This window comes from Mustela lutreola, chromosome 3 (assembly GCF_030435805.1).
Source record: "Mustela lutreola isolate mMusLut2 chromosome 3, mMusLut2.pri, whole genome shotgun sequence".
In the NCBI taxonomy this organism is placed as follows: Eukaryota; Metazoa; Chordata; class Mammalia; order Carnivora; family Mustelidae; genus Mustela; species Mustela lutreola.
This window is the reverse complement of record NC_081292.1, coordinates 146956933-146980208: the sequence shown is the minus strand read 5'-3', so window position 1 is coordinate 146980208 and position 23276 is coordinate 146956933. Positions and strand designations below refer to the sequence as shown.

Below are 23276 nucleotides of genomic sequence, written 5' to 3'. Positions count from 1 at the left end.
ACTTATTACTATGTTGCAATACAAGGCTTCTCCAGTTGTTCATGTATGTTTTACTTTCCCAGTAGATGATGAGGGCCTTTTCTCATCCTGGTTTTGTCCACAAGGTATACAGTGTTAAGAAGATGCTCAGGCTATTAGAACCCAGACCTTGGGAGTCCGGCTCTGGCAAAGTCACCAGCACTCCAAGCCTCTGGGCTAAAAAGAAGTCACGGTAAGGAATTATTTTTCGCTTGTTCCCTACAGCCCTATTGTCTGAGTTCAAACACTGTCTACACTGAAGTGTGAATATTTGTCAAACCTGATCCTCTGACTGAATGGTCGCCTTGTTCCCTTGAGGGCACTTTTCACTGTTAGTTCTTAGGAGGAGTGGAAGTGCCAACCAGCCCCACCGCCATGCTGGTAATACCTGAAGGAGGAAGGAAACAAGGGGACACAATCGCTTTGTGCAATACACTTTTATTTTCCTTTTACCTTTGCAGTCATCTTTGAGTAATCATTGTGTAAACAATAGAATGGAATGAAATTACATTAAATTGTATGCAAATGGCTCTAGAACACCTTTACAATTATGACAAGGCAATTATAAATAACTTTTTCTTTCCTTAGTAATATATATTTGCTTTTTAAAGTACATTAAAGAGCTGCCGTATCTAGGGTTAGCTAGGAAAGAGCAATGGTACCGTCCTGGGAGCCCACCTCCCTGAAAGTTTAGACTCCAATTTTGAAAATCCTAAGGTTTACTATTCCGTAATACACAGTCAAGCAGAGGGCTACTTGGGTTGAAAAGGATTTATTCTTGAAACTTAACAGCATTTTACCTTTTTAGTCATTGCACAAAACCCTTTCTATTTTTTACTCCACCTGGGTATTCTGCAGAATTTCAAGTAAAACTCAGATTCTGGTAGCTTCAAGTTTATCACCTTTGGAACAACAAATCCTATCATTTAAGGAGAAGTCAAATCAGAGATGGGTACATAATGAGCAGTCTAATAGAATGGAAACATTTTATATAGCATTCTATACGTTCCAATGAAGCAAAACTTACATATGCCACTTGATGTAGAGGAAATTTTAGATCTGAGACTATTCCAAAGTAAAGCAGCCTCAGGCACATTCTTAATATGAAAGTTTGCAAGGCACCCTCTCCCAAGAGACAATCAGATTGTGGATTGGTTTTTCTGCAAACAAACCAAAAGAATAAGCATCCTAGTTCCTAATTCAGTCATTTCAAAAATCAAAAGTTATAAATACTCCAAAGATAGACCTGAAATTTTGTGTTTAAATAACAAGAGATTAACTGCAAGAAGCATATAATCAAAAACTTTTCTTCTTATAGCTATGGTGTGTAATGCATAAATATATGAAAAATAAAATTCACAGTCAGTTTTAAAACTAGAATTCAAGTTTGGCTAATAAATCTTAATTTTATAAGTATATTAATTTCTAAATATAACATAAAAGAGGCAGTATTGTCAGATGTACAATTAAAGTAGAACAGAAAGAACAATGAGAGAAGAAATAGGCTTCTGAGAGAAAAAATTCCTTTTGTTGCCAATAAATAGGACCACCTGAGTGTATTTCAGATTCTTTTCACTTAAGGGATATCCAAATTGATTGCTAAGAATATTAAATAGCTTTTGGAAAAATTAGCAACTGTCGTGCAGCTGTGGCATTTGCTTGTTCTCATACTGTGGATTGCTAGAGAATAAAGCAGAACTCGGAGTGTTGTAAGTTTAAAAAAATTCTTTTTTATCCCATTTCATTGAAGCCAGACTCTTCACAATCTTCTGATTTTGTGGGGACTGGGAGTGAGGGGGTGGGAGACAGGGTGGGGGAGAGGAGATTGAGGGGAGTGTTGTGAGGTGAGGGGCATGACAGATCAGGGAGATGTCAAGGGACATACATCAGCTGACACTCAGCTGAGCAAACCCGATCAGCTTCACTTCATCAGGAATCTCCGACCCATCGCAGCCTGAAGCCTGTAAAGGGAAAAAGACAAGTTTCAGTGCCGGTTGATCCAAGCAAAGGCACAGTCTCTATGGGGCCAGTGTCCCATGTCTTCCAGGATAGAGAATCATCCTCTTGAAGGACTACTGTAACAAATCTGGTCACTATGTATCAAGTACAGAAAATGGGGGGTGGGAGGATTTGTTCCCGTTAAAACACCAGAGTCTCCAGACTCGGAGCTTTGAAACTGTCAGTGACTGCCAAGAAAGTGATTTTAAATATACTTTCAAATTAGAGCTCCTTAATCATTTTAAAGGATTATGATAAAATCCTTGGAATAAATTTAGCCAAAAAAGTGAAAGACTCATACTCTGAAAATAAGACACTAATGAAAGGAGCTGAAGACACAAATGGAAAGACAGACCATGCTCAGCTCATGGGCTGGAAGAATTATTAAGATATCCATATTACCCAGTGCAATCCTTATCAAAATATCAATAGTATTTTTCACAGAACTAGAACAAATAATCAGAGTTTGTATGGAACCATATAAGACTCTAAATAGCCAAAGCAATCTTGAGAAAGAAGAACAAAGCAGGGAGATATCACAATCCCAGATTTCAAGTTATACTACAAAGCTCCAGTAACCAAAATAGTACGGTACTGGCACAAAAACACAGATCAATGGAACATGAAAGAGAGCCCAGAAACACACCCGTACCTATATGGTCAACTAATCTACAAAAAAGGAGGCAAGATATACAATGAGGAAAAGACAATCTCTTCAATAAATGGTGCTGGGAAAACTGGACAGCTACATGCAAAGAATGAAACTAGACCACTTTCTTATAACATACACAAAAAATAAACTCCAGGTGAATTGAAGACCTAAACCCACCAAAATCCTACAAAAAACAAAACACAACAAACAAACAAAAAACCATCGGCATTAATCTCTTATACCTCAGCCTTAGCAACAATTTTCTGGACCCGTCTCCTCAGGTAAGGGAGACAAGCTAACAAACTACTGGAACTACACCAAAATAAAAAACTTCTGCACAGCAAAAGCAACCATCAACAAAATGAAAAAGGCAACCTACTAAATGGGAGAAGATATTTGCAAATTCTATATCTAATAAGGGGTCAGTAATCCAAAATATTCCTACAACTCAGTAACAAAACCTCCACAAAACCCAATAAAAAAATGGGCAGAGGACCCGGACAGACATTTTTCCAAAGAAGACAGACAGCCAACATACACATGTAAAGATGTTCAACATCACTAATCATCAGGGAACTGTAACTCAAAACCAAATAAGATATCACCTCACACCTGTCAGTAGGGCTAGTATCAGGAGACAAGAAACATGAAGAGGTATCTTTTGTGCACTGTTGGCTGGGAGTGCGAGTTGGTACAACCACTGTGGAAAAGAGTATGGTAGGTTCTGCAAAAAGCTAAAAATAGAAATACTGTATGATCCAGTAGTTCTACTATTAGGTATTTACCCAAGGAAAATGAAAACACTACTTTGAAAGGATATATGCACCCCTGTGTTGATTGCAGTAGCATTTACAGTAGCCAGAATATCCAATCTAAGGGTTCATCTACAGATAAATGGATAAAGATGTAGAATATACATATATACAATTCAATATTACTCATCCATAAAAAGGAGTAAGATCTTGCCATTTCCAACAAGGATGGACCTAAACAATATACGCTAAGTGAGATAAGTTAGCCAGAGAAGGACAAATATTGTACTTCAGTTACATATGGAATCTAAAACACAAAACAAATGAACAACAATGAAACCAGATTCTAAATACAGAGAACAAACAGGTGGTTGCCAGAAAGGAGTGGTGGCGCGGGGGTGGGGAGTGGGGGAAAAAGGGTGAAATATGTGAAGCGAATTAAGATGTACAGATTTTCAGTTGTTAAAATACGAAAATGAGCAAAAGCGATTTAACTGGTCACCGAGGGTAATACGGTTTTTACCAAAAGGCGTCCTCTATAAAACTGGTCAGAAAAAAAGTGTTTACAAAGTAGTAGCAGGGCTCATAACAAACAACTTATTTTTCCAGAACAATTTTGTTTATAATATTTTAGGACATTTATTGCCTAGAATTGTCCCAACTTATATTGTGTCAAATACTTTGATTTTTTTTTTCTTCAAAATTAAAAGGAACTGGAAACAAGTCATTGCTCATCAAACCTCTCACTTGTCCTCATTCAAAATTTTTTATTTTTTTTCAACTCCCCTTCTCTCTCTCTCTCTCTCTCTCTCTCTCTCTCTCTCTCATACACACACACGCACACACAGTATGCATATCACCATTCCAGGCCACCTCTTCAGAGTGCATAAACCAGAATCTGACATTATGTAAGTACAAGTGGGGAGAAAAAGTTTTGATAAATGACTGGGAATAGGCAATTAATCACCAAAGGACCATACAAACCTTTTCTTGGCCTAATTCCTGCTAAATTATTGTCAAAACAATTAGTTTCCCATGTTAAAACAAAACAAAACAAAACAAAACAAAAAAAACAACCTTCCAATCATCACAATGAACCTGCTTTGCACTGCTCCAAAAACCAGTGCATAAACTCAGTCCTTTGTCACCCCCAACAATTTCCCTTACAATAAACTGCTAATTAGAATACAGAACTTGAGTATTTTTAAGTAATTATCTTTAAAATAATGGTGTCAGTACTTAAGCTTATATAAGAAAATCAATAGCCTAAAGGGTAGAAATATAAGTGGGCATTTAAAAAGTTTCCTTTGTGCCTGCCCATTGATTTCTTTAGTTAAAGTTGACAAGATATTCAGTAAACGGCAATTTTCACTGTTTGTGTTGTCAGGGGTAGTAAGATCAGAATCACCACCCAGCCCCTCACCCCCAATTATTTTCTTGTTCCACACCAGTTTGTATATCTCCTTAAACCTTCCTTTCTTCTTCACGCCTGCTAACATCATTTACTCAATGCAGTGAATGGGGGCAGACACAATGTGTGTAATTAATAGGCAAATGACAAACACCACAGGAGCAAGGATAGCTGCTGACAGAGATAAGCAGGGACTAGCCACTGGGAAGTACATCAGTGCATGTCAAAGATACACCAGAAATTTGGCAATGGGAATTAGCAGGATGTTGAAATGAGAGGAAATAAAGTATCCAATAGTGGTTAAAAGAAAAATCTTAAATCCTTTTTGCAAAGAGTAATAGAAGTTGAGAATTTACAATGCAAGTGGGTGATCAAACCAGTGATTATTGTGGGTACATCACACAGGGAGTCCATCTCTCACCCTCTGTTCCAGAGCCTCCTGTGGCTACACTGGAACACTCAGTTTCCTGGCAGAGTCACAGGCCAGGTTGTCTGGCTTTCATTCAGGTACTCAGCTCTTCTTCCCCACTACCCTGCTAACTCTCTCTTAACCAAGGCTGAGTTCTTGTCTTGCTCACTGTGGCCAAAACACTGAGGGCAATATGAAAATGATCCTGGGTTCTAGAGCAAAGAGATTAGACACCCTTAAAGCAGTAGTTCTCAAACTTCTCAGTCTCAAGTACCCTTTATATTCTTAAAAATTATCAAGGACTTCAAAAGCTTATGCTTTTTAAAAAAATCATTTACCATGATCAAGTGGGATTTATTTCTGGGATGCAAGGGTGGTTCAATGTTCCTAAATCAATCAGTGTGATCGATCACATCAATAAGAGAAAAGAACCATATGGTCATGTCAACAGACACAGAAAGAGCATTTGACAAAGTACAACATCCATTTATGATGAAAGACCTCAACAAAGGGAACATACCTCAGCATAATAAAGGCCATCTGTGAAAAATCAACAGCTAACATCCTTAATGGGGAAAAAATAGAGGTTTTTCCCCTAAAGTCAGGAACAAGACAAGGATGTCCAGTCTCACCATTTTTATTCAACATAATACTACAAGTCCTACCCAGAGCTGTTAGACAACAAAAAAAGGTATAAAAGGCATCCAAATCGATAGAGAAGGAAAACTTTCATTATTTGCAGATGACTTGCTACTTTATATAGAAAACCCAAGGATTCCACCAAGAAAACTGCTAGAACTGATAAATCCAGTCACAGGAGACAAAAGGTTCAGAAATCTGTGGCATTTCTATACACCAATAATGAATCCTTAGAAAGAGAAATTGACATAACAGTTCCATTTTGACTGCATCAAAAATAATAAGATAACCTAGGAATTAAATACTGATGAAAGAAACTGGAGACAACACAAAGAAAGGAAAAGACATGCCATGCTTATGGAATTACAGATAAATTAAAATGTCTGTACACTTAATGTAATCTATACATTTAATGCAAACCCTATCAAAATGCCACCAGCGCTTTATACAGAACTAGAACAAAAAACCCCTAAAATTTGTGTGGAACCACAGAAGATACTGAATAACCAAAGCAATCTTGAAAAAGCAAAGCTAGAAGCATCGCAGTTGTGGGCTTTAAATTACAAAGCTGTGACAATCAAAACAGTATGGTACTGGCTTAAAAAAACAGATATGGAGGGTTGCCTAAGTAGCTTGGTCAGTTAAACATCTCTTGGTTTTCGCTTAGGTCAAGATCTTACAGTTGTGGAATTGAGCCCCGAGCCAGGCTCTGCCCTCAGTGTGGAGTCTGCTTGAGATTCTCTCTCCCTCTCAAATAAAATCTTTAAAAAGAAAAAAAAAAAAATAGACCTGTGGATCAATGGAATAGAATAGAAAACCCAGAAATAAACCCACAAGTATGTGGTCAATTCATCTTCGACAAAGCAGGAAAAAATATTCAATGGGAAAAAGTCTCTTCAATAAATGGTATTGAGAAAACTGGACAGCCACTTGTAAAAGAAAGAAAATGAACCACTTTCTTACACCATATAGAAAAATTTGAAATGGATTAAATACCTAAATGTGAGACCTGAAACCATAAAGATCCTAGAAGAGAACACAGGCAGTAACCTTTTTGACATCTCATCTGTCTCCTGAGAAATAAAAGCAAACAATAAAATAAAAACAATCAACAAAACTAAAAAGGCAACTTACTGAGTGGGGATATTTGCAAATGATACATTCAATAAAGGGTTGGTATAAATATATAAAAAAAAAACTTATGAAACAACATGCAAAAAAATAATCCAATTAAAAAATGGGCAGAAGACAAGAACAGCCATTTCTCCAAAGAAGACCTAAAGATGGCCACAAGACACGTGAAAAGGTCTTCGTCACTTACCATCAGGGAAATGCAAATCAAAACTACAATGAGATTTCACCTCATACCTGTCAGAATGGCTAAAATCAACAACACAAGAAATAACATGTGTCGGTGAGGATGTAGAGAAAGGAGAGTACTTGTGCGCTGTTGGTGGGAATGCAAACTGGTGCAGCCACAGTGGAAAACAGTACAGGGTTCTTCAAAAAGTTAGAACCACCCCCACGATTCAGCAATTACACAGTGGGTATTTCCCAAAAAAATACAAAAACAAGAAATCAAAAGGTTACATGCACCCCTATGTTTATAGCACCATTATTCACAATAGCCAAGATATGGAAGCAGTCCAAGTATCCTCTGATAGATGAATGCATAAAGAAGATGTGGTATGTGTGTGTGTGTGTGTGTGTGTGTGTGTGTGTATATATATATATATATATACTATTATTCATATATATATGAATAATACTCCATTATATTATATATATAATGGAGTATTATTCAGCCATAAAAAGAATGAAATCTTGCCATTTGCAAGGACATAGATGGAGCTAGAGAGTATTCTGCTGAGTAAAATGAGTCAGACAAGAAACAAAACCCAGGGGGAAAAAAGAGACAAATCAAGAAACAGACCCCTAATTTTGGAGAACAAAGTGATTACCGGAGAGGAAGTGGGTTGGGAGGATAGGTGACACAGGTGATGGGGATTAAGGAGGGCAGTTGCTGCGATGGGCATCGGGTGATGTATTTAACTGCTGAGTCACTAAACTGCACACCTGAAACTAATATAACACTGTGTTAAATATACTGGAACTAAAACTTAAAAAGCTTAGGTTTTTGTAGGTTATATTTATTGTATTGACTATTTCAAAGATTAAAACTGAAAATTTTTAAACATTTTAAACATGATTTTAATATCAAAGTATTAAAGTAAAAACAAACATGCTTATGTAGATTGCATTTATTATACTGACGATCTCAGAAATTAAAACTGAAATTATTCACTTACTAATTTACTAAATTATTCACTTACTAATTTATTAAATCTAATAATAAACCTATTACATGCTAACAAATAAAATCTTAATGGAAAATGACCACAGTTTACCAAAACAAAAATTTGAGAATGGCACTGCTTCACATTCTGCAAATCTCTTTAATGTCTTGCTTAACAGAAGATGGCTAGATTTTCATATTTGCTTCCACATTCCATCCATTGTTTTATGTTGCTCCCTTGACATATGTAAAGAAAATCCAGGGCACCTGAGTGGGTCAGTGGGTTAAGCCTCTGCCTTTGGCTCAGGTCATGGTCTCAGGGTCCTGGGATAGAGTCCCACATCAGGCTCCCTGCTCAGCAAGGAGCCTGCTTCCCCATCCCCTCCCCACTGCCGACGTCGCTGCCTGCCTCTCTGCCTACCTGTGGTATCTCTCTCTCTGTCAAATAAATAAATAAAATCTTAAAAAAAAAAAAAAAAGGAAAAAAAATCCACCCTCCTATAAATAGGTCACTGAAAGGGAATAAATAGTATTTCAAAAGTCTTTCTGATCATTGTGACTGTTGTTTGTCACCATACCAAGATATGCCAAGTGGATTTTCTTAAAATTTAGTTGCATTGTAGAATCTGAAACCCCATACTCTATTACATTGAAACCAGTGGCCTATCTCTCAGTTGGAAGTGATCTTTTCCCCTCAGCATCACTGAATTATGCAGATCATCCACTGCTGACACAGTCTGTTATAGAATCTCAGTGTTTCAATATGCAATGTCCACCAATCATATTCATTAATATCACACATGACTAATCTCATCAGAAAAAGTAAGTACTGGGCTGTTGTCACACTTACAGTGGCAGATGCAAGTTTCCCAAAATCCTTTCTCTGCTCTAGAACAGAAAGGTATTATTGATGACAAATATTTTCAGTTGTTTTCCTTGAAGTGTCAGGCTCACTTGGTTCATTTTGAAAAAATACTGCCAAATTCTTAGTCTGAATAACCACAGTTTGTCAGTTATTCTTCTGAGTAAGAATGGTGTTCCACAGGGATTTAAAAAAAAAAAAAAAAAAAAAAGGCTAGTTCAGCCTACAACTTAATCTCACAAGAGCTTTTCCTGGAGACAACCACAGTACTTCATGATAGAAGCCTACCTTGCTTTATTGCATTTCACTTTCTTGCCTTTTCCGGATAGCACATTTTTTTTTTTTCTTTTTATAAATTGAAGATTTGTGGCAATCCTGTACCACGTAAGTCTGGTGGGGTCATTTTCCCACAGCACTGGCTCGATTCTTGTCTGTAATATTTTGGTAATTCTCACACTTTTTAAAAGGCTTTCATTATATTTGTTATAGTAATAGGACATCAGTGATTTCTGATGTTAATTTTGCAATTGTTCTGGGGCCCATGGGCCATGCCTATATAAGATGGTGAGCTTAATCCATAAATGCTGTGTGTGTTCTAACTGTTTCACTCACTGGCTATTCCCCTGTCTCTCTGCCTTGCCTCAGGCCTCCTAAGTCCCGGAGATCCAACAATATTGAAATCAGACCAACTCGACCCTACAATGGTCTTTAAGTGTTCAAGTGAAAGGAAGAGCTGCATGTCTCTCACTTTAAATCAAAAACTAGAAATGAGGGGCGCCTGGGTGGCTCAGTGGGTTAATCCGCTGCCTTCGGCTCAGGTCATGATCTCAGGGTCCTGGGATCGAGTCCCGCATCGGGCTCTCTGCTCAGCAGGGAGCCTGCTTCCATCTCTCTCTCTCTCTCTGCCTGCCTCTCCACCTACTTGTGATCTCTCGCTATCAAATAAATAAAATCTTTAAAAAAAAATAAAATAAAATAAAAAAATAAAAACACTAGAAATGATTAAACTTAGTGAGGAGGGCAGATCAAAAGCCAAGACAGGTCAAAAGCTAGGCCTTTCGCACCCTTTAGGCCAAGCTGTGATTATAAAAGAAAAGTTCTTGAAGGAAACTGGAAGTGCTACTCCAGTGAACACATGAATGATAAGAAAGCCAACAGCCTTATTGCTGATACAGAGAAGGTTTTAGTGGTCAGATAGAAGACCAAACTGGTCACCACATTCCCTTAAGCCAAGCCTAATCCAGAGCAAGGCCCTAATTTGCTCTTCAATTCTCTGAAGGCTGAGAGAGGTAAGGATGTTGTAGAAGACAAGGTGGAAGCTACCAGAGGTTGGTTCCTGAAGTTTAAGGAGAGGAGCTGTCTCCGTAACATGTAAGTGCAAGGTGAAGCATGTCAGTCATCCAGAAGACAGAGCTAAGACAATTAAAGAAGGCAGCTACAGTAAACAACAGAATTTCAATGTAGACAGCACAGCCTTCTATTGGAAGAAGATACCATCTAGGGCTGTCATAGCTAGAGAGGAGAAGTCAATGCCTGGCTTCAAACTTCAGGACAGGCTGGTTCTTGTTAGGGGCTAATGCCGATGGGGACTCTAAGTTGAAGCCAATCTTCACTTACCTTTCCAGAAGTCCTAGGGCCCTTAAGAATTATGCTAGATTGGTTTATACTCTACAGCCTATAAACAGAACAAGAGACAGCACCTTTGCTGATAAAATGGTTTACTGAATATTTGAAGCCCCCTCTTGAGAACTGCAGCTTAGAAGAGAACAGTCCTTTCAAAATATTACTGCTCATTGATGATGTACTTGTCACCCAAGAGCTCTAATGGAAATGGCACAATGAGATGCATGTGGTTTTCATGCCTGCTAACACAGCATCCATTCTACAGCTCATGGGTCAAGAAGCAATTTCAACTTTCAAGTCCTATTATTTAAGAAATACATTTCATGAGGCTATAGCTGCCACAGACAGTGATTTCTCTGATGGATCTGGGCAAAGAAATTTGAAAACCTTTTGGAAAAATTCACCTTTCTAGATGCCATTAAGGACATGAGTGATTCGTGGAAAGAGGTCAAAATGTCTCCATTAACAGGAGTTTGGAAGAAATTGTTTCCAGACCTCACAGATGACTCTGAGTGGCTCAAAACTTTAGCAGAGGAAGTAACTGCAGATATGGTGGAAACCGCAAGAAAACTAGAATTAGAAGGGGAACCTGAAGAAGGGACTGAATTCCTGCAAGGTCAGGAAAAAAACCTGAACAGATGAGAAGTTGGTTTTTTATGGATGAGCAAAGTGGTCTCTTGAGATAGAATCTACTTCTGGTGAAGATGCTATGAAGACTGTTGAAATGACAACCTGGGTGGGCTTTGGAGCCACTGGAAATTTTAAAATATACAGAGGTTGTGATGGGATCGGTCTGGGGTGGGGGCTGGTGCCTGGGGTTTTTGAGCTCCCTAGGTGATTCAAAGGTTAGAGTTTGAGAACCACTGTTCTACGCAAGTGCTTCCCAATGTGTGAAACACCAAATAAGCTCCCAAGTTTCCCATGAAGCAGTGGTTCTCAAACTTTAGCAAGCACCAGAATCACCTGGAGAACTTGTTAAAACACTTGCACCCTACGTCCCAGAAATTCTGAATCCTTAGGCCTGGGATGTAGACATAGAATTTATGTTTTTATCAGATAGCTTCCAGATGAAGCTGACACTGCCAGTTTGGGGACCCCGCTTGGAGAACCACTGTCTTGGACTGGAGCTGGAGACCCAGAGCTGCTACCCGGATCTTCCTGAACTGATAGGCTGCCTTGAGATTTTTGTCTTATCCTTCTCTTCTTTCAGTAAGGGCTGGGGGGCAGGGGGGGAGAAGTTGAGTTGTTTTCATCTCATTTCAGTCTTCCCTTTACCTGTACTTCAGGAAATGTTGCCTAGTGACACAGCCTCCAACTATGGTTATGCTAAACGCCTCTAAAAATAAGGCCCGTTAGTCGTGAATTGCCAAAGTGCTTATGAAATTGCTATACGTAATGCATGTTACTTAACTTCAGGAACTAAAATCTGTAATGCTTACGTAAATGTGGACCAACTGAATGTTACTTACACGTACTTACAGCTTCTATTCTGTCTTTAAGGGAGAATTATCTTATTTCATATTTTTACTAATGCAGTTTCAAAAACGTCACCCTGAAAGCAGCAAGACTCAATTGCTTTATAAAACTGCAAGGCAGCAGATTAAAAAATGCCGTAAACATTTAGACTTGTCTCAAGGCAAGGCTCACAACAATCAACAGTGAAACAGTACTGAGATGTTGCACTCAAAGCATGTTCCACTTGAGCTGAAATGCCCTTTTTGCTTAAACCACTTCATTAAAAGTGCTATATATATGGGGGAAAAAAATGTTCTCCCTGCCTCTGGTCATGCCAACAATGGAAATCATACTTCACTTATTATATGTCAAACGAGGCTAAAGATCTTATTGGGCAGGGAGTAAATGCATTTCTTGGTAGAACCAACATCCTTGCTCCCTGGGCCACTGTTTTTCTTACATAAGCAGATACATAAGAACTGCCCACCTTTTCAAACTTGAGCCCAGTATTTCTAACAGTGGTGGGAGAGTGGAGCGGAAGGAGATTAGACACTGAGCAATCTACAAACAGCGTGTTTCTCAACTGGGGTTAACCCGTGGAGTCACCAGGGGACACCTTCAAGACGCCCAAAGCCCAGGCTGTCCCAAGAGCAATTACATTAGGGTATCTGGTATAGGACCCTGATAAGAGTAATTTTGTGAAGTGCCCCAACTATCTCCTGAGTAAAGCACTGTTCTCTGAGGTAAGGAACCACATCACCAAGATACAACTTTGTTCTTTAGACGATGTTCAGGCCCCCAACATTCTCCTTTAGAAAGCAAAGAAAGCTCTGAGATAAAAATGATAAACAGCTGAGAGAGAAAAGGGCCACCAGCAGCAGCAGTTTGTGAGGAAAAATCCTTCTGAAATACTTTGTTTTATTCTTCAAGAAAATAGCCAAACGGACAAATGAAGGCAAGTGCATCTGAGCCTCTGTGGTTTTACCAGGATGTCAGTGTTCTACAGACGATTAGCCCCAGAAGCAATTCAAATGAGCTCTGTCGGGTGGATCGCAAACTGGCCGGCAACAGGTAACAACAAAGAAACCCCCTCAGGTTTAACGAGGGCTGGACAGAGAATGAAGTGACCAAAACCGAAGGTTGCTCTTGAGTCTGGCTTTACTTAATGTCTTTAGCTATCTTTTGGGGAAAAGCCATTAATTTCCATCTTCTGGGAACAGCACATTACTACATTCTCAAGCTATCAGGAGAAGGGAAGACTTGCCTGGGTTCTCCTGCAGGCCTCCGGGACCAGACAGGCCCATACTATTCAATCTGCTTATCCAAGCCCGTCATCCAAAAGGAAGAATCCACAGAGACAGTAAACCGTAAAACCACACAGCTGCAGGGCCCTGATTCTCAGAATGAACGGTGACTGAGGGGATGGGCTGGGAGCTAGACCAGAGGGGACTCTGCAGTGTCTACACTGTAACCACGGGCAAGTTAGCCCCGCAGAGTCTCGGAGTCCCAGGACAGAAAATGAACCTAAGGATTTCACGATCTAGCCAACACGGGATGCCGAAGAAAGTGTTTCTCGTTCTTCCTGCAGGCAAGGCCCAGGGATTTTAAGGGACTCTAAAAAGAGGGCATGAAGCAGAAATCACCATCTTAATTGTTTTACAGGAATTAAAATAAATGCTAAGGGAAAAATGATGGCTGAAGTTTCTCCGACTTGAGGTGTGTATTACACTAATATATTTAATTATCAAGCCCCCCGCGCTGTGCCAGCTACCATGCTAGGCAGTAGCCTCTGGCCCCTGGAGGCTCTAGACTTGAATTCGTGGGGGAGAATAGCAGAGGAGCACCTGAGCCAGGACTGGATGTCGCAGAAGGCTTCCTGGAGAAAGTGAAATTTAAGCAAGAAGCTGGAACATGCCTGCATATCGGGTAGCAGCCGAAGTAGCAGCCCAGAGAAGCTGGATGGATATTTTAGTGCGAGAGAGAAGCACATACAAAGGGCCAGCGGACAAAAGTAGAAGGAGAGAGGAGAGAATGAAGGGAGATACAGCAAGGTAATAAAGCAGGAGCCCGAAAGGGAGATCTGGTCCGGGGTTTGAGTTTTAGGAGCATTTTGCAATGCAGAAGCAGCACCCTGGCCGCAGCCACAGGGTGGTGAACGGAGCCTGCGACAGGCAGTCTGTAGGCAGGAAGGTGTGTTTCAGGAGATGAGAGGATCCCGCTAACGTGCCAGAAATGGGGACGGAGGGAAGAGGAAGAGGACGGAGTTAAGCGAGAGAATCCACAGAAGTCATAAAGAGGCTTGAGTAGGAGATGAAGGCAGTTTGACCTTCTTCTTACTGTTCAGGAAAGACACACTAGGGGTTTCTCTAAGACCTTCGGGAACAGGAAAGGGGCAGGGTTGCTATTCCTGTTTCATAGGTGAGCAAGTTTAGGGAGTGTGGGGATAAGCCAGCATGGGACACATGAGTGGCTCAGTGGGTTAAAGCCTCTGCCTTCAGCTCCAGTCATGATCCCAGGGTCCTGGGATCCAGCCCGGAATTGGGCTCTCTGCTCAGTGGGGAGCCTGCTTTCCTGCTCTCTGTCTCTCTGCCTGCTGCTCTACTTATGATCTCTCTCTGTCAATTAAATAAATAATTAAAAAAAAAAAAGCCAGCATGAAAGCTTTCATCTCTTATCTCTGTTTACATACTCAAATTTAGGCACCTCTTCTGGAGGTGTTGTGTGAGAACTTCTTTCTTATGCTATAAAAAACGAATAAAGAAACATTAACGGGCTTGAAATCCTGACACAGGCTACCATTTTCTCATCAATATTGTCTCATATGAACGAAATATGTTTACAAAGATGTAGGTGAATTAGAAACATAATAAACGTGACAGATGAGTCCCAAAGCAGAAGACATTATTTTCAATTTCTTAATTTATCATTCTATGTCTCAGTAAAATGTTCTTTTGTTATTGAAAACAAAACAAATGTCTTCAGATAAATTCTTTCTTTGAGAATCTTTGTGTTTTTTTGTTCGTCACACAGCCTAGCCATCTGAAATTAGATGTGAGGCAAGATCCAGAAAGTTAATTAGAGCAGAGCTAACATTTACTGTAACTAATCATTTCGCATCTTTGGCCGCGCGCATTTTCCATTAAATTCTCACAAGAAATAAAAAAGACAGATCATCAATACACATTGTGCACAGCAAAGTGCTAGTCATTTATATCTTAAATTGCTTGCAACATTCTGACTGGCTCTTGCTAAGATTTACAATTTTAAAATGAGTCACTTAGTGTACTGTTTGTTAAAACTTTCCGGAAAATCGTCGCTTTTGACTATTTGGACTGCTCCCTGTTTCTGCCTGTGGTCACCCTATCTCTCGCTTTCAGAACGATGCCAGGACGCTCAGGATCTCAATCTCTGTGGCCGCTCTAGTTCTTAAATTCAAAGTCTACTAGCACAGAAAACCTGCTGCAATACCTCTTCTCCACGAGAATCTATTGCCGTGATTTGAAATGTGGAGTTAAAATGTTATGTCTTTGTTCACTAGCCTTCAGTGAGTAGTTCCACAATTGCTTCCAATTACCTAAAGCATTTCTACAACAATCAGCCTCAATTTTTAAAGTTAGAACCACCTGGCTTTCACTTTGGGAAAGCTTTATTAAGAGTGTTGGTTGGAATGAGGTTTAATTTTGTCTATACGGTCAAGGTGCCATGCAAACTGAAGGCAAAAATGGCATGGGCTCCAAGATTTCTTAAATGGCTATTCTTTTTTTTTTTTTTTTTTTTTTAAGATTTTATTTATTTGACAGACAGAAATCACAAGTAGGCAGAGAGGCAGGCAGATAGAGAGTGAGAGAGGGAAGCAGGCTCCCTGCTGAGCAGAGAGCCCGATGTGGGACTCAATCCCAGGACCCTGAGATCATGACCTGAGCTGAAGGCAGCGGCTTAACCCACTGAGCCACCCAGGCGCCCTCAAATGGCTATTCTTAAAGATGCGCTGAAAGCAAGGTACGCTCATGGAAGAGGAAATTCCCAGTCGTGGCCAGAAAACATTCCCAAAGGTTAAATCGGCAAAGGACAAATGCAAAAATGGATCCCAAAAGAAAGCAACAGCAGCAACAGAATTACAGAGCAGGCTATAAAACTGTGTGATTAGTCCTTGCTGGCAGAGCATGGCAAAATATTTACCTTCTTTCCAGAACTTTCAACTTACCAACTTAAACGTCAAGGTTTTTAAAGCTTTGGGATCATCTACAATCTTCTGTAAATTAGCAGCCACTGAAAAATACAAACGTAGAGAAAAAGTGTCCAAATCATTTACAGTAGCACTGGATTTTCACATCAATGGTTTGGAAAATCTGACTAATCATGCAATAAGCTGCAAAATTATTTCTTTCACAGGCATTGCAAAGTCCATATAAACAACCAAATTAGTCTCACACATTTTCTACAATTTATATCTTCAGTGCATCTGAATTCATCACTATACATTGAGCCCTCATTTCATACAGCAAACTGGGAAATTACTTTCCAGTGGAAAGTAGAAGTTGTTAGCAGCCCCCAGGTTCTCTACCTCTTGGTTTTTCATAACACTCGACACTACGAAATTTATTAGCCAGCAGAGGGCAGCACAAAATAGAGGCGAGGTATTGCAAAGAAGGGTTTTTCTGAAAAGAATTAAGGTCAGTGCCTTTGAATCCCCCGCCTATAAAGTCATTCAATTCTCTGCACCCATTTTTATCAAGGCAACAAAATACAGTGGATAACCTCTACGACTTGGGCATCTGTGTTCACGCTTTCAGAGCACAATAATCTGTCAAAGCCTCGAAGAGGCACCTTGAACAACAGCCAAGTTGGCTGAAGAGGGGCAAGCCCTAGAGGCTGTTGGTTGGAGTTCAATAGTGAATATATGTTTCTTCACTATTGAAGGATTCATCAGAGACCCATCCCATCTTCCACGGGATCATGATATATTTGATACTGTGGCAGAGATGTCCATTTTTCCAGCTTCCTCCCCTGGCTTAGGGTACAGAATTCTCAGAATGTAATGATGACAGAAATTTAAAACCTCACACTTTCCATATCCAAATCTAAAGTCTCAAGGACTGAAAATCAAGTAAGTGCTGCTGGTGAGGGAAAAAGAATGGACTCCTGAAGAAAGAGAGAAAGTTCTGTGTGTCATTTTTATTTTTCATGTGGAAAGTTATCTGCTGCTTCAGTAATTAGGTATCTGAAATGTTATGTGACTATTTTAAGATAAAAAAAATTAAGATAACATAAATATTTTGAGAAAAGGGTTTAAAATAGAAAATCTAAGTAAAGAGGAGAAAAATCTGCACATTTCATGTTTCTCTAAGGTTGACTAAAAACAACCTAGAGACATGGATTTTCTGCAGATCAGTTTATTTCATTTAATCTATCAGCTGCGGAGGAGAAAAAAAATGAAAATTATATACTCAATATGGCCTATTTCTCTTTATAAACCATAATTACAAGCATCATTTTATCTTCATTTGTTGCTCTTAATACTTCCACTCTGAGCAATCTGTAAAGTTTCGTTTATGGTAACCGCCTCCCCTTCCCCGGCCCCGCCCGCCCCATCTTTTTCTCCTCTTCCTTTTGCCCACACAAGCCAACCATACACATGTCAGGTAAAACCTGGGCCACAGGGGTGCCTGGGTGGCTCAGTGGGTTAAAAGCCTCTGCCTTCAGCTCAGGTCATGATCCCGGGGTCCTGGGATCAAGCCCAGAATCCTTAGGCTTTCTGCTCAGCAGGGAGCCTGCTTCCCTGACTCTCTCTGCCTGCCTCTCTGCCTATTTGTGATCTCTGTCTGTCAAATAAATAAATAAAACTCTTAAAAAAAAAAAAAAATGAACCGGGGCCACCGCCACCAGCCTCAACAGAGTTATCATCACCAAGTGTCTATTGGCCTCCTCAGCCGTTTCCTGAGCATATGTCAGATGATAGAATCATCTAGTAATCCATACAGGAAACACTGGCTCGTGGAGTGAAAAGCTCAGCTGTGCAATGCTGTTCACCAAAGCCAGTATTTATGATGTCAGAACATTCTGACTGGTCGCAAACTGCAGCAAGTGCACAGAATCACTATGTCCTTAAAAACGAAAAGTTCCTCTGGTTTGGGTTGATTTCACGAGTCACTGCAATGTCTTCCTGTGAATTTCAGTCCTTCATTAGAGACTCTTAGTTAATGTGGATGATGTACTGCCCCGTTCTGGGTCATCTATTTCCAGTCTGCTCTGTAACGGTCCGCCAAAAGCCACGCTCTGTCCTGCATGAATTCACAGCCCTCTGTCTGGTGTGCAAGCCTGTGGGTTAGCGCCATTCTCCAAGGAACATGGCTACTCGAGTTGTAGACTTGAAGGGCAAAGCTGAAATGCTACCATCTTCAACAATCGTCCCGGAAACCACATTCCCCAATGGTGAGCCCTGTACCTTGGGGACATTAGAAATTCAAATTCTGTCTTTGACTCAAAGCAAAAATAGAAAAACTGGCCACTTACCTGATTACTCATCCCAGCTGCTAGGCTTATTTTCAATTTAGTTGATTCTAATTTGTTGTAAAGTGCTATAAAATACCTTCATTTAACTGACATCACATAAAATTCAAGGTGATGCTAATTTCTCTTCCACTAGCAATGCTCATTAAAAAGATGGGTGTCACTGTTTTCTCCCTTCTCCTGACTGTGCACCTGGATTTCAAAAATAAAAATGTGCCTTACCTGGAAGATGAGTGGAAAAGGAAGGGCTGGATAGGGCTGGTCAGCTTTAAGAGCTTCTCAGGTACATGCTGAAGCACCACTGAACTTCATGCTTTAAGGCACTTTGGGATTCCCCAAAGTATGGGGCTTCTGAACTTTGCCTGCTCAGTGGCCATCCTCTTATTTCTAATCCTTCCTGGCTTTCCCAAATAGAACTTTCTGATGAGACTCTGCCTTCCTGGAGCTTGTCCTTCCCCACCCTCTTCAGTCACAAGTGCTCTGATTCTTGGCACAAAGGGCACAGAAAACACTCACCAAGGTACCAGGAATTGTGGTCCCCTTGCCCTAGCACTGCGGCTACAGGCTACCTTTGTGTGAACCATCACGACTTCTTGGCTGTTTGCGGGGGTCTCTGTGGTGCATTCAGGCTTGAATCTCTATCAGTGTTCGGTGCTCTTTTGGGATAACATTTGACCTAAGGTATGGTCGGTATCGTGCTTCGTGAAACTGTAACAATATCATTAACGACCACGTGAGAAAGACGCCAATGCTCAGTGGCTCCCTGATTGGATGCAAACGAAGATGGAAATAACATTGTCCTGGGGGTCATCGATCAGAGGCAAGGCAGCAGAACTGACGTGTCTCTCGCAAACCAAGTCTGGCACTCTCCAGACCTTGGTTTCTCTATAAACTTGTACTACTCAGATTCTCCACATGAGGACAGTTAGAAAAGTAACAGTTACATAATGACTATTTACAGTCTGTGTTTGCATTACAAGTGATTAGTAGAAAGATACACTTTTCTCCCCAGATACCAGTGTATTTCACAACAACTCATATAGTATTGACGTTCTGGGGGCCGGGAGTGAATTTCTCTAATCTGAGCTATTCCCAAACAAAAGCTGTGAAGAAAAGCACCCCAGTGAACGCCAAGTCCAATGCATTCCCCCTAGAGGAAATTCTGAGAGAAGACAAAAAAGCACAGACTTGGGTTACCTGACAAGGTGATGTCACAATATTGTTTGATCCAAGGACATGACCCAAACATCTGCTGTGTACCCTGTGCTGCTGCGGAAAGGCAGCAGAGGATTGCAAAGCAAGAAAGAGACACAGGTACTGAACGGGAATCCAAGCTTCTAAGGAAGGAAGAAAGGAAATGATGGGACAGTGGGTCTCTAATGGATGCCACTGTAACACTAATTAAAAATCACAGGTAATTATTATGTTTGGGACAAAATACAAGAGATTTGTCCTGTTATTTTCCCCAGATCTCCAGGCTTTTATCTTCAGATGCGTGTAGCACGATGTGTAAGTGTGTGAATCCCCCAGTCAGAGTGCCTGGGTTAAAATCCTGCCTTTTGCTTAGAGCCATGTGACCCCATGAACTTGGGCAAGTGTACGTAAGTGTCTTTGTGCTCGAGTCCACATATCTGCAAAATGTGGATATGAATAGTGCCAACGTGACAGAGTTCTTCTGGGGACGGAGTTTATACACATACAGTGTTTATTTAGACTAGTGCTTGATGTACTGCAAGTACATAAAAAGGTCAGCTTACTCTCTCTAGCCTGGACAACTGCCTACCTTCACTGACTTCCCTGCCTTCAGTCTTAACTCATGAGCCCTCTTACATACACCAGAGAGACTTGGAGAATCTAAGTCATGAACTGGGATGTTTTTGCCTCCTCATATAATACTATTTAACTGTTCATATCTGCTTCAGGATTAAGTCCAAGTTTTTAATGTGGCCTATGAGATCCTCTATGGTCTGGCCCAGCCTACTTCTCTAGTTCATTTCTGCCACATCCCACTCTAGATTTTCCTGGGAAGGGCTCCATAACCACTCCCCTCCTCTAGGTATCTACCCCAACTCTGTATCATCAGGTGCTGAAACAACCCATTACAGAGCTTGTTTCCCCACTTGATTCAAACCCTTGACAACCCAGACAAAATCTTATTCACCTCTGCAAAAGGTTGATCTTTGAAATATACCCATATCTTCAGAGACTGAGGACTTCTTCCCACTTCTACTGCTACTACCCAAGTGCAGATGCCACTGTCTCTTGTCTGGCTTCACATAACAGCCTCCTGTCTCCCTGCTTTCAACCTCCCTCAATGGCTCAGCCTCTACCCAGCAGTCAGAAGACACTTCTCTGACAGTTTTGTCTTTACGGTGTTTGAAATTATTTATTTCTCTTCATCTCTACCTCCTCCATCCCATCTCATCTATTAGGAACCAGCAAGATTGGCTACTTTTCATTGTTTTTCAAGAGATGAGGGACTAAGGCATTCTTCAGATAAACCACCCAGGCTAGCATAGGTGGTAGTCCCAAGAAAGGGAATCTGCAATGTAAGTCCAGGATGGACATGATGAGCGTCAGTATGGCCTCAAGACTACGTACAGCAATGAAGACTAAGTCATACCACTAACCTTCCCTCTTACAACTTTCCCCAGAAAAAGAAATCAGTCATTGCTAGAGGAACTTTTCCCAGGTAGATCCAAACAATACAAGGGATGGACTATTGTGGATACTTGGGTGTGCAGCCCTGGTCTTCTCTTTAGGAATGAAGCAAATGTTCTCCCATCTGCTGGGATTATTGTTGGCTGATGACTCTTAGCTTTGTCCCTCTTTGGAAATTGTCCTTGGAAACCTTAAGACTAAATCTACAGACAAACAATGGTACAATAATCTTAGAAGGCATTTCTTTTAGCAAATTTATGAAACAGTGCAAATGAAAGAGAAGCACGAAATAAAAGAATATAAAATATGATACCAAATATCTGAAATGTAGAGGGGAGAGGATTAAAGAATAAGTTCAAAAAAAATTAAGTGACCATCAGCTTAATGTAGACTGCTATATGCAGAAGATGCTATACATAAATTGAATGGTAACCACAAATCAAAAAAAGTTACAGATATGCAAAAAATAAAGAGAAAGGAACCTAACTATATCACTAAAGAAAACCAAACCATGAAAGAGAGAAAAAGAAAAAAAGGATCAGAGAAAAACTAAAAAGCAACCACAAAACAAGCAACAAATGGCAATAAAAACATATCTATCAATAATTACTTTGAATGTAAATGCTTTAAATGCTCCAATCGAATGACACAGGGTGACAGAGTGGATAAATAAACAAGACCCATCGACACTGCTACCTACAAGAGACTCATTTCAAACCTAACGATGTTTGCATATTGAAAATGAGGGAATGAAGAAATATTTATTACGCAAATGGATGTCAATGAAAGCCAGAGTTGCAATTCCTATATTGGACAAAATAGACTTTAAAACAAAGTCTATAAGAAGAGACAAAGGAGGACACTAAATAATAATAATAAGGGAGATAATCCAACAAGAATATATAACTAAATGAATTCAGAGAGGTTGCTGGATACAAAAATCAATGTACAGTAATTTGTTGCTTTTCTATACAAAAATAATGAAGCAGCAAAAAGAGAAATTAGGAAAATTCCATTTATAGGTAACATGTAAGATGCCTAGAAATAAACCTAAGCAAAGTGAAAGATTGTACTCCAAAAACTATAAAACACGAAAGATATTGAAGATGACCAAAAGAAATGGAAAGACATTCCATGCTAACAGACTGGAAGTACAAATATTGTTAAAATGTCTATACTATCCAAAGCAATGTACAGATTTAATGAAATCCATATCAAAATACCAACATCATTTTTCATAGAACTAGGACAAAAAATTCTAAAATTTATATGGAACCAGAAAAGACCCTGAATTGCAAACCAATTTTGAAAAAGAAAAACAAAGTTGGAGGTATCACAATTCCAAACTTCAAATTGTTACAAAACTGTAGTAATCAAATGGTATGGTACTGTCATAAAAAACGGGCATCTAGATTTCTGAAACAGAAAAGAAAACTAGAAACGAACTCACAATTATATTGTCAATTAGTCTTTAACAAAGCAGGGAAGAATATCCAACAGGGAAAAAGACAGTCTCTTCAACAAATGGTGCTGGGAAAACTGGTCAGCTATATGCTGGACCACTTTCTGATCCTGTACATGAAAATAAACTCAATGGATTAAAGATCTAAATGTGAGATCTGAAACCATAATAATCCTAGAAGACAACACAGGCAGTAATGTCTCTGACATCAGCTGTAACTTTTTTTTAAAAGATTTTATTTATTTACTTGACAGAGAGATAGAACACAAATAGGCAGAGCAGCAGGGAGAGGGAGAATCAGGCTCTCTGCTGAGCTGAGAGCCTGATGCGGGGCTTGATCCCAGGACCCTGGGGTCATGACCTGAGCTGAAGGCAGACGGTTAACCCACTGAACCACCCAGGTGCCCCAGCTCTAACATTTTTCTACATATATCTCCTGAGGCAAGGGAAATTAAAGCAAAAATAAACTACTGGGACTATGTCAAAATAGAAAATGTTTTGCAAAGTGAAGGTAACAATCAACAAAAC

At 39.9% G+C, this 23276-nt stretch overlaps 1 protein-coding gene across 2 annotated transcripts in view; it reads right to left on the bottom strand.

Annotated features, from left to right (window-relative positions):
- Positions 1 to 439: 439 nt before the first annotated feature.
- The window catches only part of STK39 (serine/threonine kinase 39), a 305730-nt gene continuing 282893 nt past the window's right edge, over positions 440 to 23276 (bottom strand). For both annotated transcript variants that reach the window (XM_059167118.1, XM_059167117.1), the window contains 2 exons: positions 16320 to 16384; positions 440 to 1979 (listed from right to left, as the gene is read on the bottom strand). In XM_059167118.1, the coding sequence (XP_059023101.1) occupies positions 1905 to 1979; positions 16320 to 16384 (140 nt within the window). In that variant the 3' untranslated portion in view covers positions 440 to 1904. The remainder of the gene's footprint in view (positions 1980 to 16319; positions 16385 to 23276) is intronic.